Raw genomic sequence first — 13644 nt, 5'->3', positions numbered from 1 at the left:
CATGGGGAGGGTATGTGATTTGGTGAGTGCTGTGAAGTGTGTAAACCTGGTGATTCACAGACCTGTACCCCTGGGGATAAAATATATGTTTATAAAAAATAAAAAATTAAAAAAAAAAAAAAAAAAAACTTTCTAAGAGACATTATAAAGTCAGTTCCTTGTGATAGACCAATGGATTATTTCCAGTCTTTTACTGTTATAAAATATGCTGAAATTATAATATTGCCTTATGTCAATATATGCTTTATGTCACTATGGACATGTGGACTGGTCATTTTACTAGGTACTGTCAGCTTACCCAATAGAGATAGCACCATCATGCATTTCTACCACAATGTAGGTGAATGTCAGGACACTGCTGCCGAACATCAGGATTTTGCTAATCTGACACATGAAAAACAGTATTCTATCATGTTTTGAATTTGTCTCTGATGAGGATAACCACCTTTTCATTTTTTGAGTTTTTTATATTTGTGTGTGCAATTTTCATTCAGTCCCTTGACCACAATTTCTATTGAGTAATAATACTAACAAGTATGACACTGATTTATATGTGTGTGTATCTCTTCAAACATGATTATAAAACAAAATGTTCAATGTATGGTCAGTAGAGGAACAAATAAGTGGATGTTTTTCTTCTTTTCTAATGAATCCTTTTAAAGTAGAAGTTTTTATATATTAGAATAAAACAAGACCTCATTTAAAATTCGAAAGGAGGGGCTCCTGGGTGGCTCAGTGGGTTGAGCCTCTGCCTTCGGCTCGGGTCGTGATCTCAGGGTCCTGGGATCGAGCCCCGCATCGAGCTCTCTGCTTGGTGGAGAGCCTGCTTCCCCCGTCTCTGTCTGCCTACTTGTAACCCTTCTCTCTGTCAAATAAATAAATAAATAAAATCTTAAAATAAATTTTTAAAATCCTAAAATCTTTAAAATCTTAAAATAAAATTGGAAAGTTTTTTTTGTTGTTTTTTGGGGTTTTTTTGTTTTGTTTTTACTTAAAATCAGCTTTATTTTCTGTGAAACAGATTCTGTTGGAAACCAAGTAGAGGTTCCCATGTGGAAACAACGTTAAGACCCACAAGATACAAGAAAGTGGAAATTTAATTTTGTTCTATTCATTGATTCTCAAGAATGTGATCAGACTTATTTAGGGCAAATGCCTGGCCTCTACTTAGAGATCTGAACCTGTTTCCACATGTGGAAAGCAGAGAGATACAGAGGGGAAACTAACAAATGACCTACAGCTCTGTGGGCTGATGTCACTGCTGGGCTCCTAGGTAGTGTCTCCTGTGGCTTCCAACTCCCTTCCCCAACTGGCCCTGAGCTGCCGTGGACTGGGAGGTGCAGAGAGCAGGAGGGTGGTGGTGCTGGAAAGCCTGTGAGTGGCAGGAGAGCTCTGCTGTGGCGATGGTGTTCTATTTTCTCAGGCTTGTTTTTATCTACGTGCTCTGTCAAATGTGGTTGATTCGTGGAAAATGCTTGAAGTCAAACCGGTCCCTGCTGGTTGGGGCTCTGCAAGCATTGGCTTTGGGTCTTGTAAGATCAAATAAGGACAGTTAAACCACAACCAACTAGCTCACTTCCTAAAGGCCACAGCTAATAGAAAAAAACATATCCATCACACAGGCATGCTCCTGCTGTCAAACATACTCTCAGGCTGTGGGTGAGGGTCCCCTATTTTATACTGAGTTCATTCCAAGTAGCTGCTATGTGAGTTGGGATCGTATGACTAGGACTGTCGAGATGCTGCTCCCTCAGTCCACTCCAATGACACTGTTCTGAAGGAGACAGCAGGCACACTCCTTGTAGTAGCACTAAGTGATTCCCGACATTCCTCCAGGGTCTGCGCTTTTCCATGGCAGGTGATTTACTGAGGCTTCCATTTTCAGTCTCATTTTGTCAGTGTAGGCAGGGTGAAACGAGATCCTTGCCATGAAGCTACCAGCACAGGTAGACTGTAGTCAACACAACAGCAGGTGCGTCTTTCCTCACAAGAACACAGACATACAGAGGCCCTGAGTTCAACTATGTCACTGGAAGTCACAGGCTGAGTCATCTCAGTGTGTTCAGTAGAGTCAGGCTGAGCCAGGCTCCACAGAAGATATGCACATCAGGTAAGTGTGTGGGGGTGGGGGGGGAACCAGACCTGATCTGACCTGCACAAAGATCACTTTCTAGCCAAACCAGCCCCAGTCAGTACTCACAACTGAGTTTTTCTTGAAGAACACAATGAATAAGGAAAGAAAACTAAGAGACACAGTGTCTCCGCATGAAGCATTAAGGGAAATATTCATGCTGGAAAGAAAGAGTTCACAATATAATTTAGTTTATTTTAATTCAAATTAGTCACACAAGGAGAATGATGGCAATGATTTCAGACTGTGGATTCAAAATAAGAGTCTCACACTATTTTGATAAGAAAGATGCGATTGCATAATGAAAATAATACAAAAATGTCTGGTTACCCTATATATGTACTCACATTCCGTCCTGGCCCCCTCTGGTAATTCCAATACTGCAAGCCAAATACATAATGAAAAACAAGAAAAATAAAATGAACCATTTTGATATGTTGGTATTTATTACTTTTTAAAACTGTACAAAGAGCACATCAGCGTGAGTTAAAAAAACACAAGGGAAATGTTGGATGTTAAAAAAGAAATACAAAAGAAATCTGAGACATGAAACAAAAAATTTCAAACTGCGGATCAAATAAAAAGATATTTTGCTTACTAAAAAAAGTGTTATTCCAATATATTCAGAAGTCTTTTGATCAGGAATATAGCACAAGACTTTGCTCCCACTATTCATGAACAGATCAGACTCAGTCTCACTGAACACGGGATGGATCATCACATTATCTTACCAGCCACAAGCAGGTCCTAAATGTATGTGATCTGGTACAATGTCTATGAGGTATTACAATAAATAAATTCTTTATTAACTGTTCATTAAAGTCAGCAGTGGATGTCACCTTCAACTTTCAATAGCAAGACCCCAGCTCTGGTCCTTTTTTTTTTTTCCTCCAGTGACTTTCAGTGATGAATTTTCACACTTGGAATAAAAGAGAAGAACGTAAAAATATTTGAGCTGCAGTGTTACAAAGTAAAGCGCTACGCTTTGCCTTATGTTTTTATGAGAAAGTCTGTGTGCTGAAGACAAGCTGTTACAGACACAAAAAGACTTGGGTGTGGCCACACAAGAATTTATCATAAGGCATATTAAAGCTTTACTATTCACAGGGCCCCATCTCAGCTGCGTCTCAACCACAGATGCAGAAAGCATGTCTCGAGCATATGGGGGTGCCGGGGGTAGAGAAACAGGGTCCACCCACTGGCCCAGGCTGCTCTGCAGCCGGTCCCCACCTGTCCCCGCTGCTCGCCAGCTCCAAGCCAGCCACCGCTCTCTTCTGTCCTCACATAATTAGGCAGCGCTGCTGCTACTACAGTTCACTTTGTGTTTATTTGCTGGCATTTTTGAGGTGGAAGTGATTCCCTTTGATGATCTGAACAACAGGCCCCACCTTGAGGCCCATCACCTCCTACTCTGATTGGACCACATGCTTTCATCTCAGAAGCTCCACAACATGCGGGGGACATTGGGATGCAGGGCCCCGGCGGACTCTGGTACCAGATTGGGTACCAGGTGAGTCCCAGCTCTGCCCCTTGCCTGCTGTGCTGCCTGGGGTGGTCACTCACCATTCCAGGCCCAGGGGCTCAGATGTAGACAGACACTCGGTCCCCACATCCCATACCACTGCTACCCTCACTCAGCTATTAGGGCCTGTAACTGAACAGCATCTGACATGGAGACATGCTGGCTAAGTAAACAATAATGAACTCATCCTTATTCTATAGAAATGGAGATGGTAACTAGACTTACGATGGCAATCACACTGTAGTGATTTGTACCATATACAAATACCAAATTCAAATGTTATACACCTGAAATTTACATGTTACATGCCAATTTTACCTCAGGAAAAAAAAAAACAAAACTTGAACTCTGAGGTATTTTTCATACTTTACAAATTCACATCTATGCAAAAGAATGTTAAATTTTACATGAATAAAATATAATTATAAATCCATGTGACTAGGATAAATCTGACTATATATTTGTACTCATATTATTGAATTTGACCTTGACAGTACCCAAAGAAATGATCCAGTTTTTTGTTACACTTTTACTTTCAAACACTTACTTTAACAAAAGTAGTACTCATAGCTCCAAAAGTGGTTTTTCACTGTCCTGTTTTTCTTCAGCTTCTTCTTCAGATCCTAAAAGGTAGGGAAAAGGGAAGGAGAGAAAAAAATGGTGAATCTTATATCGTTCATACATTCAAGCCCACCATTTCACTCTGGAATCATTTGTTTAGGAAGTATGTCTAACGAAATGATATTTGTTTTTCATTAAGTAGATTTTGACAAAAATGAGGGGGAAAAAATCTAGATGCCTGAGGCTAGAAGAAAGTTTAAAAATTATTTTATTTCCACAAAATATTTCATATCCACTTGCATTTATGTAGTTCATTACAGCATGGAAAATGCACATTTTATAAAGTACAAGCAAATATATAATGAAAAGAACTATATCCAATAGGATCGTAATTACAAAAATAAAAACCCAAGTACATATGTGCCAATCAGAAAGCCTACAAGAAAATAACCAGAGGACAGAATCATTTCCGGATAATCCAAAACGTGTACAACAAACCAACTTTGTAATTTTTAAATTATGTATTTTTTTAAAAAGGGTCTAAATAAATACCTTTATTTATATCCTTTATACCCATAATAATAAATTATGTGGAATTACAAACACAAAACCAGCAGGAGACAAACTGCTGTCTACACTGCTGTGGCACAGAGTGAAGGACAGGTTCTGTGATTGCTGTTCTGTGCACATTTTTATAAAAGCATGTGATACTCTCACAGTCAGGGAAGGAACACAAAAAGAGATCTGTGGAAAGACAAGGTAGCGGGTGAGGGATAGAGCCGACTCACAAAGGAACAGCCTGCCTCACTGTTGCTTTCCTCTGGTCAGATACCACACCTCCAACAGCACATTTCTGTTCTGAGAATGTTTGCCTCACTAGAGCCAAGAACTAATTTGGTCCAAGAGAACAGTTATAGCAGAGAATCTTAAGATTGTACCCCATGTCTTAACCTCATAAATGGCACACGGCTCAGGTTAAGCTTGTGGTAACATACACACATGAAGGTATAGGGGTTGGAAGGCTTCACTTTTCATCCTATTAAATTGCTGTAAGTCATAGTCACCCTGAGGCAGACTAAATGCCTTCTCACTTTGAAATGAGTCTAAGGCAGATCGTCATACCATGTCTTCCTGCTTCTGGACTTAACTGTCCACCTGTCAGACAAATGGCACTTGAGCCACAAGAGCTGACATGTCTTGTAATTATTTGGGAGTCCTAAATAAAACCAAACTTTTAATTAAAACATAGGAATATATATGTTTTACATAATTTAAAAATAAATGCTAGCAAGGCCATCTTGTTATGGTCAAGTGAAGTTAACAAATCTCCTTGAAAAGCAACTATAAAACCGGACTAGATGAACAAAATTAACCATTTCAGCAGTTGGGCAATGTCCAAAATACACAACAATCAGAAGTGATTTTGCTTGAAAAACTGCAGATCAGAAACAACAGTAGTGCTCTTGCCTGGAGCTGAGCCCATTCCTCACCACCTCCCAATACCCAGCTCCACGGGCATGAAAATTTTTCTATGACAGGATGGCCCATGAGGACTAGCAGTACAATTACACAGTGTAAGGAGCTGGGTTAATTTGGGATGGGGAAGCACACAAAGGTGAGCTGACAAGCTGTGTGGTGTGCAAGCAGGAAGGCCAGGGGCTCTGTTGGTCTGCGGTTGGGGTCATGACTGCAGCAAGCATGTGCTCGGCTGAAACTGTGTGCATGCTTAGGGAGACTCAAAAGAGCCCACACCAGCCACACACTTCCTGCTTGACCCTGAGGCTTTGGATATATTGCAGAGGAGATGTGAAAAGACTCGGCAAATAGTACAAGTAGAGGAAAACTTGAAATTCCCTAAAATCTGAATATGCTACTCAATATAAACACATAACTATCTATCAGAGGATGGAGGTCTTTATTTAAATTTCCAGTATGACTAATGTATACTGCTATATTTGTTTCAGACGTACAATATAGTGATTCACCAATCCCAAACATTACTCAGTGTTTATCCCAATAAATATACTCTTAATCCTGTTCACCTATTTCACCTATCTGCCTACCTACCTCCCACTCTGGTAGAAAGTTTGTTTTCTATATTTAAAAGTCTGTTTTTTTGTCTTTTTTTCTTTCTTATGTTCTACAAATGAGTGAAACCATATGGTATTTGTCTTTCTCTAACTGATTTATTTCACGTAACAGAGGCTGGAATTCTTATCAAGGTGCCTGAGCACAACCTCCACCCAGTCACTGGCTATGACTAAACCACGTAGACACAAAGGTGGTCCCTGGGGAGCCAGGCTTAAAAATAACGGAGTAGAGCCACTGAGAGACACAAACTGCAGGGGACATAATTTCACAGATTTAGCCTAAGCAATTTTTTAAGCAAAAGAAGAACAATAAAAGCAACCTTTTGGGGAAAGAAGTCAGACTCTAGAGTTGCTAGAATGTTTTTTCCACAAAATATTTTTCAATTAAAAAAAAATAAAAAGAAAGGCAAATAATCAATAATTGGGTGGCAGAAACCCTGATAATTCAATAGAAACTGTCTCTGGGTGTGTCCAGGTTTTTTATTTAGCAGACAAAGACTTCAAAGCGGCTATTATAAATATGTTCAAGAAAATATGGAAAGCCATGTTTAAAGAAGTAAAGTATGACAATAATAAATGAACACACAGATATTCTACAGGATGCAATAAATTATAAAAAAGAAAATATTCTTTAGAAGTAAAATGTAGAATAGAAAAATATAATAATTTAAGTATTCTCTAGAGGAGTTTAAGAAAATATTCAAATTGGCAGAAGAAATAATCTGTGAACCTGAAGATAGCACTGTATGTTATCCAAGCTGAGTAACAGAGGAAAAGACTGAAGAAAAAATGAACAGAGCTCAGAGGCCAATGAGATAGCATTAATGGAATGGGACTCCCAGATAGAGCAGAAGAAAAAAAGAACAGGAAAAATATTTGAAGAAACAATGGCCCAAACTTCCTTATGGCTAACACGTCCAATATTGTTGAGAAATATTAATCTATAAGTCTAATAAAGGAAAGGAATACCAATTAATATATATACAAATATATTCACCTAATAGGCAACCTTCTGAAAGCCAAGAGTACATGAAAATAAACACATAATACATCAAATCTCCTAAGAGGTTGCTAAATGTCTAAAAGAAAATTAATAGCTTTAAATACCTACATTAGAAAAGAAGAAAAATGTAAACTCCAACATGGAAAAGAAGAGCAAGCTAAACCCTCCCAAACACAATAAGGGAAATAAAAACTGGAACGGAAATAACTGAGGTAGAATGCAGAAAAACAAGAGAGAAATACCAATGTAAACCAGATGGTGTTTTGAAAATACTTGAAAATATCAGTATTTAAGCTAGAGTTAAGCTAGAGTTACAAAGAGGGAAGGAGAGAAGACAAATTACCAAAACTAGGAAACAAGAACATCACTACCAATTCTGCAGAAATTAAAATATTAGGAATATTAATTATTAATTAAATATTAAATATTAGTAATGATTAATTAGGAATAATTAAATAATTAGGAATTAAAATATTAGGGATAATTTATGTCCACTAAGTAATTTAGAAAAAATTGTGAATTCCTATAAATTCACAAATTATCAAAGACTCCAGAAGAAATAAAAAATCTGAATACATCTATATATAAAAGGTAAAGAAACTGAATGAGTAATTAGAAGTCTTCTCACAAAGGTAACTCTTGCTCCAGATGGTTTCACTGATGAATCTATCAAACATTTAAAGGAGAAATAATATTAATCACTCATAAGAAGAATTCATTCAGAAAATAGTATGTTTGGAAAGACTTTCTAATGTATTCTATGAGGTCTGCATATTAAAGGTAAGGACAAAACAAGAGAATTACAGACCAAAAGGTAAAATATCGTGAGCATATGTTTTATATCTACACATAGGTACAAACATTCTCAGGAAAATATTAGCAAATCAAATCCAGAAAACTACTACTGGATTATACAACATGACCAAGTCAGATTTATCCTTTATATATAAACAGTTGATGTGATATACAGATAGTACTTAATGTGCGTCATCATATCAACTGAATATAGGATAAAAACCATACTATCGTTCAACAGATGCATATAAAGGCAAAACATTTAATGTTTATTCAGGAGGAAAACTCTCACACTAAGAATAAAAGCAACCTTTTTTAACCTGATCAAGGGCATCTGTGAAACCCACAGCTGACATCATACTTAAGGCTGAAAGACTGACCATGTCCCCCCCAGACCAGGAACAAGACAGGGTGTCTGCTCTTGATATTTCTATTTAACACGGTACTACAATTCTAGACAGTGTGGCTAGAAAAAAAATAAAATATATTTAACAGAAGAAAATTAAAAGTAAAAAAGTCTTTTACCACAGATGACATGATCTTGTATGTAGAAAACGCCATGGAATCTATATGTACACAGAACCAAAATTAGAACTCATGAACAAGCTTATTAGCATTGTCACAAGGTACACATTCCATATACAAAATATCAGTTAGATTTTTATATACTAGCATGGAAAACTGAAAATAAAATTAAGGAAACAATGCCATTTACTATAGAACTAAAAAGGATAAAACACTTAGGAATTACCTTAACAAAAGAAAAGCAAAACTTATATGCTGAAAATTACAAAACAATGCAGAGAAAAATTAAAGGATATCTAAATAAATCCAGAGAGGATCCATGCTAATGGATTAGAAGATTCAATACTGTGACACCAATTCTTCCCAAATTCATCTATAAATCCAATGTAGTAGGCTTTACTCACAAAAATTAACAAGCTCAACCCAAAATTGACATGCAAACCCAAAAGACCTAGAATAGACAAAATAATGCTGAAAAAGAACAAAGTTGGAGAACTGACGTGGTCACCCTACAGAAGTAATTGGGGGGGCGCACCCAAAATTTGATTTGGATGATGAGACTGATGATGCCGCACACACAGAGGGTGTGGAAAGCTTTGTCACTGACACATGAGGTCCTGGGGACAGCAGGGTGGGCTTTTCAAGCACAGGCTTGCAGCACCTGATTTCAAAGCTACAGAAAGATTAAGTTACAGAGTAAGGCCAGTGTGGTACTGGTGCAAAGAGAGCATACAGGTCAGTGAAAGAGAACTGAGAGTCCAGAAATAAACCCTTACACTTATTGTTAAATGGTTTTTGACAGATGTGCTGCATTAATTTGGTGCAGGAAGGGAAAGTCTGTTGGACAAAGTGTACTACCACAGCCAGATATTCGAAAGGCAGAAGAATAAACTTAATTCCCTACCTTTTCCATAGATGAAAATTAATTCACAATAGACCTTAAACTTAATGGAAGAGCTAACACCATAAAATATTCTCTAAGAAAACATAGGAAGGATACAAGACTAAGGCAAGGAGTTCTTAGATATGGCTACAAACACATTATCCATAAAAGAATATATTCTGATAAACTGGATATCATCAAAATCAAAACACGTACTTCAAAAGGTTCCATGAAGAAGATGAAAAGTCTACAGCCGGCAAAAGAAATATTTGCACATCATTTAAAGGACTTTTATCCGAAAAAGGACTTTTATCTATTTTATCTAGAATTTCTAAGGAACTTCTACAATTCAATAAGACATACAACATAACTTAAAAAAAAAATAAAGGTGGTAAAATAGACATTTCTCCAAAGAAGACATATGACTAATTAATAAGCTCATAAAAAGGTTCTCAAGGTCATCCATCAGTCCTTAGGGGCAAATGAAAACCACAAGGAAAGAGCACTTCAGACCTGCTAGAATAACCATAATCAAAAAGCCCCTGCCAGGTATGGAAGAGTACATGGAAAAACAAACCCTTACACACTGCTAAAGGGAACGTGACATGGTACAGCACTTTGGAGAACACTTTACCAATCACTTGAAAAGTTCAACAGAAACTCACCCTAAGATTCAAATCAAAACGACATTGAGATACCACCTTACACCAGTTAGAATGGCCAAAATTAACAAGACAGTAAACAACAAGTGTTGGAGAGGATTTGGAGAAAGGGGAACCCTCTCACACTGTTGGTGGGAATGCAAGTTGGTGCAGCCTCTTTGGAAAACAGGGTGGAGATTCCTTAAAAAATTAAAAATAGAGCTTCCCTATAACCCTGCAATTGCATTACTGGGTATTTACCCCAAAGATACAGATGTCGTGAAAAGAAGGGCCATCTGTACCCCAATGTTTATAGCAGCAATGGCCACGGTCGCCAAATTGTGGAAAGAACCAAGATGCCCTTCAAGGGACGAATGGATAAGGAAGATGTGGTCCATATACACTATGCAGTATTATGCCTCCATCAGAAAGGATGAATACCCAACTTTTGTAGCAACATGGACGGGACTGGAGGAGATTATGTTGAGTGAAATAAGTCAAGCAGAGAGAGTCAATTATCATATGGTTTCACTTATTTGTGGAGCATAAGGAATATCAGGGAGAACATGAGAAGATGGAGAGGAGAAGGAAGCTGGAGGAAATTGGAGGGGGAGATGACCCATGAGAGACTATGGACTCTGAGGAACTAACTGAGAGTTCTGGAGAGGAGGAGGTTAGGAAGTTGGGTGAGCCTGGTGGTGGGTATTGTGGGGAGGGCATGTATTGCATGGAGCATGGGGTATGGTGCATAAACAATGAATTCTGGAACACTGAAAAGAAATTTAAAAAATAAATAAAAATTAAAAAAAAAAAAGGAAAAGAAACTCGCCCTAATACCCAGTGAGTCCTCTCCTAGGAATCTAAGAAAAATAAAATGTCCCCAGAAAGACATGCACATAAAAGTTTGTAGCAGGATTAGTCATGATAGCAAACATAGCCAACAATTCCAATGTTTAACTACTGATAAAGAAAAGACTGTATGTCCCTAAAATGTAATAGTATCAAGTCACATAAAGGAATGAACTACTTATACATGCCACACCATGAATGGCTGTCAAGAACATTATATTAAGTAAAAAAAGCCACATGCAAAAATTACATATTCTATGATATTGATATTAACTGTCCAAAAAGGGCATATTTTTAAGACAGAAAGTAGATCAGTGGTTTATCTGGGACTGGAAGTAGGAGTGAGGGTTAGTTAAAAAATATTTTTGGATGATAAAAGTGCTCTAAAATTATACTGTGATGTTGGCTTAAAAGTATAGGTTTACTAAAAATCATGCAGTTGCATATTTACAATGGATCAATTTTGTTTTCCAAATTATAACTCATTAAAGCTACTCTTTTTGTAAGTTTTTTATTTCTTTTCAGCTTAACAGTATTCATTGTTTTTGCACCACACTCAGTGCTCCATGCAATCCGTGTCCTCCCTAATACCCACCACCTGGTTCCCCCAACCCCCCACCAACCCCTCCCCCTTCAAACCCTCAGGTTGTTTTCAGAGTTCATAGTCTCTTTTTTTAAAATCAAGGTTAGACAGTATCTTCAGTGGCGATGTTTTAATACACTTCAAACTTTTAAATAAAAAGTAGTAAAACTATGTTTCAAATCTGTTGATTACACATCAAGTGACTATAGAATTGATCATCTAAACGAGAACATTTCCAATAGATCAAAGAAGCTCTAATAACAACTACATGGAACTACAGGACACTGCCAAGACTGTCCAGGGCAAACCAGCATGTATGGCTGGTTGCTATTAGAAAGTGTAAAATTATAATTACAGTGTCTTTCTCTAGATTTGCTTACCACAGATTGTATTATGCAACTGAACTGTTCTTCAAATTAAGTATTTTGATGATTTACGAGGTGGCTAACTTTTTCTCAGCATCACAATCGGTTCACTTCAGCTGTCTGACCCCATATAACACCTTCAGCCCAACTGTCTGACAGAGGATTGTGGTTCCTTGTTCCTTCCACTGAATACACAGGGAAGCAGGACACAGACCAATACGTAAACTGGCAAACACATCACGTTATAACCCTTCAAAGTACATCTAACAAAAGTTGCTAATTTTCCAAATCTCTATGATAATAAAACTCAACCCATCCCTTTACAAGGAAAAGTGCTAACATTTTAATTTTAATTCTCTTCTCATCCATTCCTTCCACAGCTATCCTCTACTCTGTGCCGTTGCCTCACTAGGTGCTAGAGAAAGAAAGTCAGGAGAAGGCCAGCAGCCCCCAGACGCCCTCTCCTCCACCAGGGGCCCATCAGCGCTGGATCCGTCCCAGAGCAGCAGGAGCCCAGATGTCCTGTTTCATTTGTAGCCACTGGCCAAAAGAGCCCACAGTGCTTTAGAGTCGAATCTTATGTTGTAGGAACCTTATTCCAATAATAGTTTCAATTTTAATAACTTCCTAACTTGATGGTCAGACAATGAAAATATAATACAGTAAAGTCAGTCATTTTGAACACTCCTTCTCTGCCTGCTACTCAACTGCATTTTGTCTTGAACAAAGCACAACACCGCGACAATGTTTGTTCTAGCTCAGCTCCTTGATCCAACGAAATGGTAATGCTAACAACCACCACTAGGTGGGGGTAAAAGTCAGAGGCAGGAAGACAACCATAGATTCAGAACTAGAAAGCTTGAGGAATAATGTCTAAGTGGTATTCCTCCTGTTACTATTCTGGTCCTCTGAACTTCTAACTAAGTAAATACATTACTACTAAGAACATTTATTACTCTTAGAAAAAGAAAATCTATATGAAAGCATGAACAACAATGTAAGCTTCCTTTTTTTAAAAGGAGTCCTATGACAAAAAAAAAAAAAAAAAACTCAAGGAAATAATTCTCTTATGAGGTAAGCAGAAGTTTAACACTTATTTCAGTTACTGTTGGCTGAAAAAGAGATCTTCTGCTAGCTTGCATCTGTATCTTATCTAACTCTGTGCTTTCATGGTTTAATCTGCAAGAGTCCATAATACCAAGTTACTTAAGAGTTCTCCTGACTCACTGTCCCATGGCCATGGCCATGCCTCTGATCTTTAAGTCTTTCTGCCTGGAATCTGCTTTACTATTGTGTGTGTGTGTTTCATTACTTACTTAGGGTACTTAGGGTCAATGCTGGGAATAACATAACACAGTCTCTAACTCAGTTTACTATCCCAGTAGTGGAAACAGGTCAGGTCAGTGCAGAGGGCAGTGCAGCCAGCACACAGGACAACGTTGGGGAGAGTTCCTAAGGAAATGCAGAGAATACCTCCCAACAGCCAGGGGGTGGGGGTGGGGTGGGAGAAGCCTTCTCCCCTGGCAGTGGAGAGTAGGACTACAGAGCAACAGTGTGAAGGAGAGAGAAAGCAAGCTGCCGAATGGCCTGAAGGTTTGTTTAGGCACACAAGGTCTTCAACAAAGTTCAGAAGAGAACACAAGAGGCTACGGGGAGGTTGGACTACTGTAAGTGAGGTCAAATGGTGCTTCTGCCA

General features: G+C 38.1%; 1 protein-coding gene across 2 annotated transcripts in view; it reads right to left on the bottom strand.

Annotated features, from left to right (window-relative positions):
* Nucleotides 1-2546: 2546 nt before the first annotated feature.
* STARD3NL (STARD3 N-terminal like) overlaps nucleotides 2547-13644 on the bottom strand; it is a 53713-nt gene continuing 42615 nt past the window's right edge. For both annotated transcript variants that reach the window (XM_059397079.1, XM_059397077.1), the window contains 2 exons: nucleotides 4201-4276; nucleotides 2547-3050 (listed from right to left, as the gene is read on the bottom strand). In XM_059397079.1, the coding sequence (XP_059253062.1) occupies nucleotides 4218-4276 (59 nt within the window). In that variant the 3' untranslated portion in view covers nucleotides 2547-3050; nucleotides 4201-4217. The remainder of the gene's footprint in view (nucleotides 3051-4200; nucleotides 4277-13644) is intronic.

This window comes from Mustela nigripes, chromosome 4 (genome assembly GCF_022355385.1).
Source record: "Mustela nigripes isolate SB6536 chromosome 4, MUSNIG.SB6536, whole genome shotgun sequence".
In the NCBI taxonomy this organism is placed as follows: Eukaryota; Metazoa; Chordata; class Mammalia; order Carnivora; family Mustelidae; genus Mustela; species Mustela nigripes.
The sequence above is the reverse complement of the archived record's forward strand: the minus strand, read 5'-3'. Positions and strand labels throughout refer to the sequence as shown.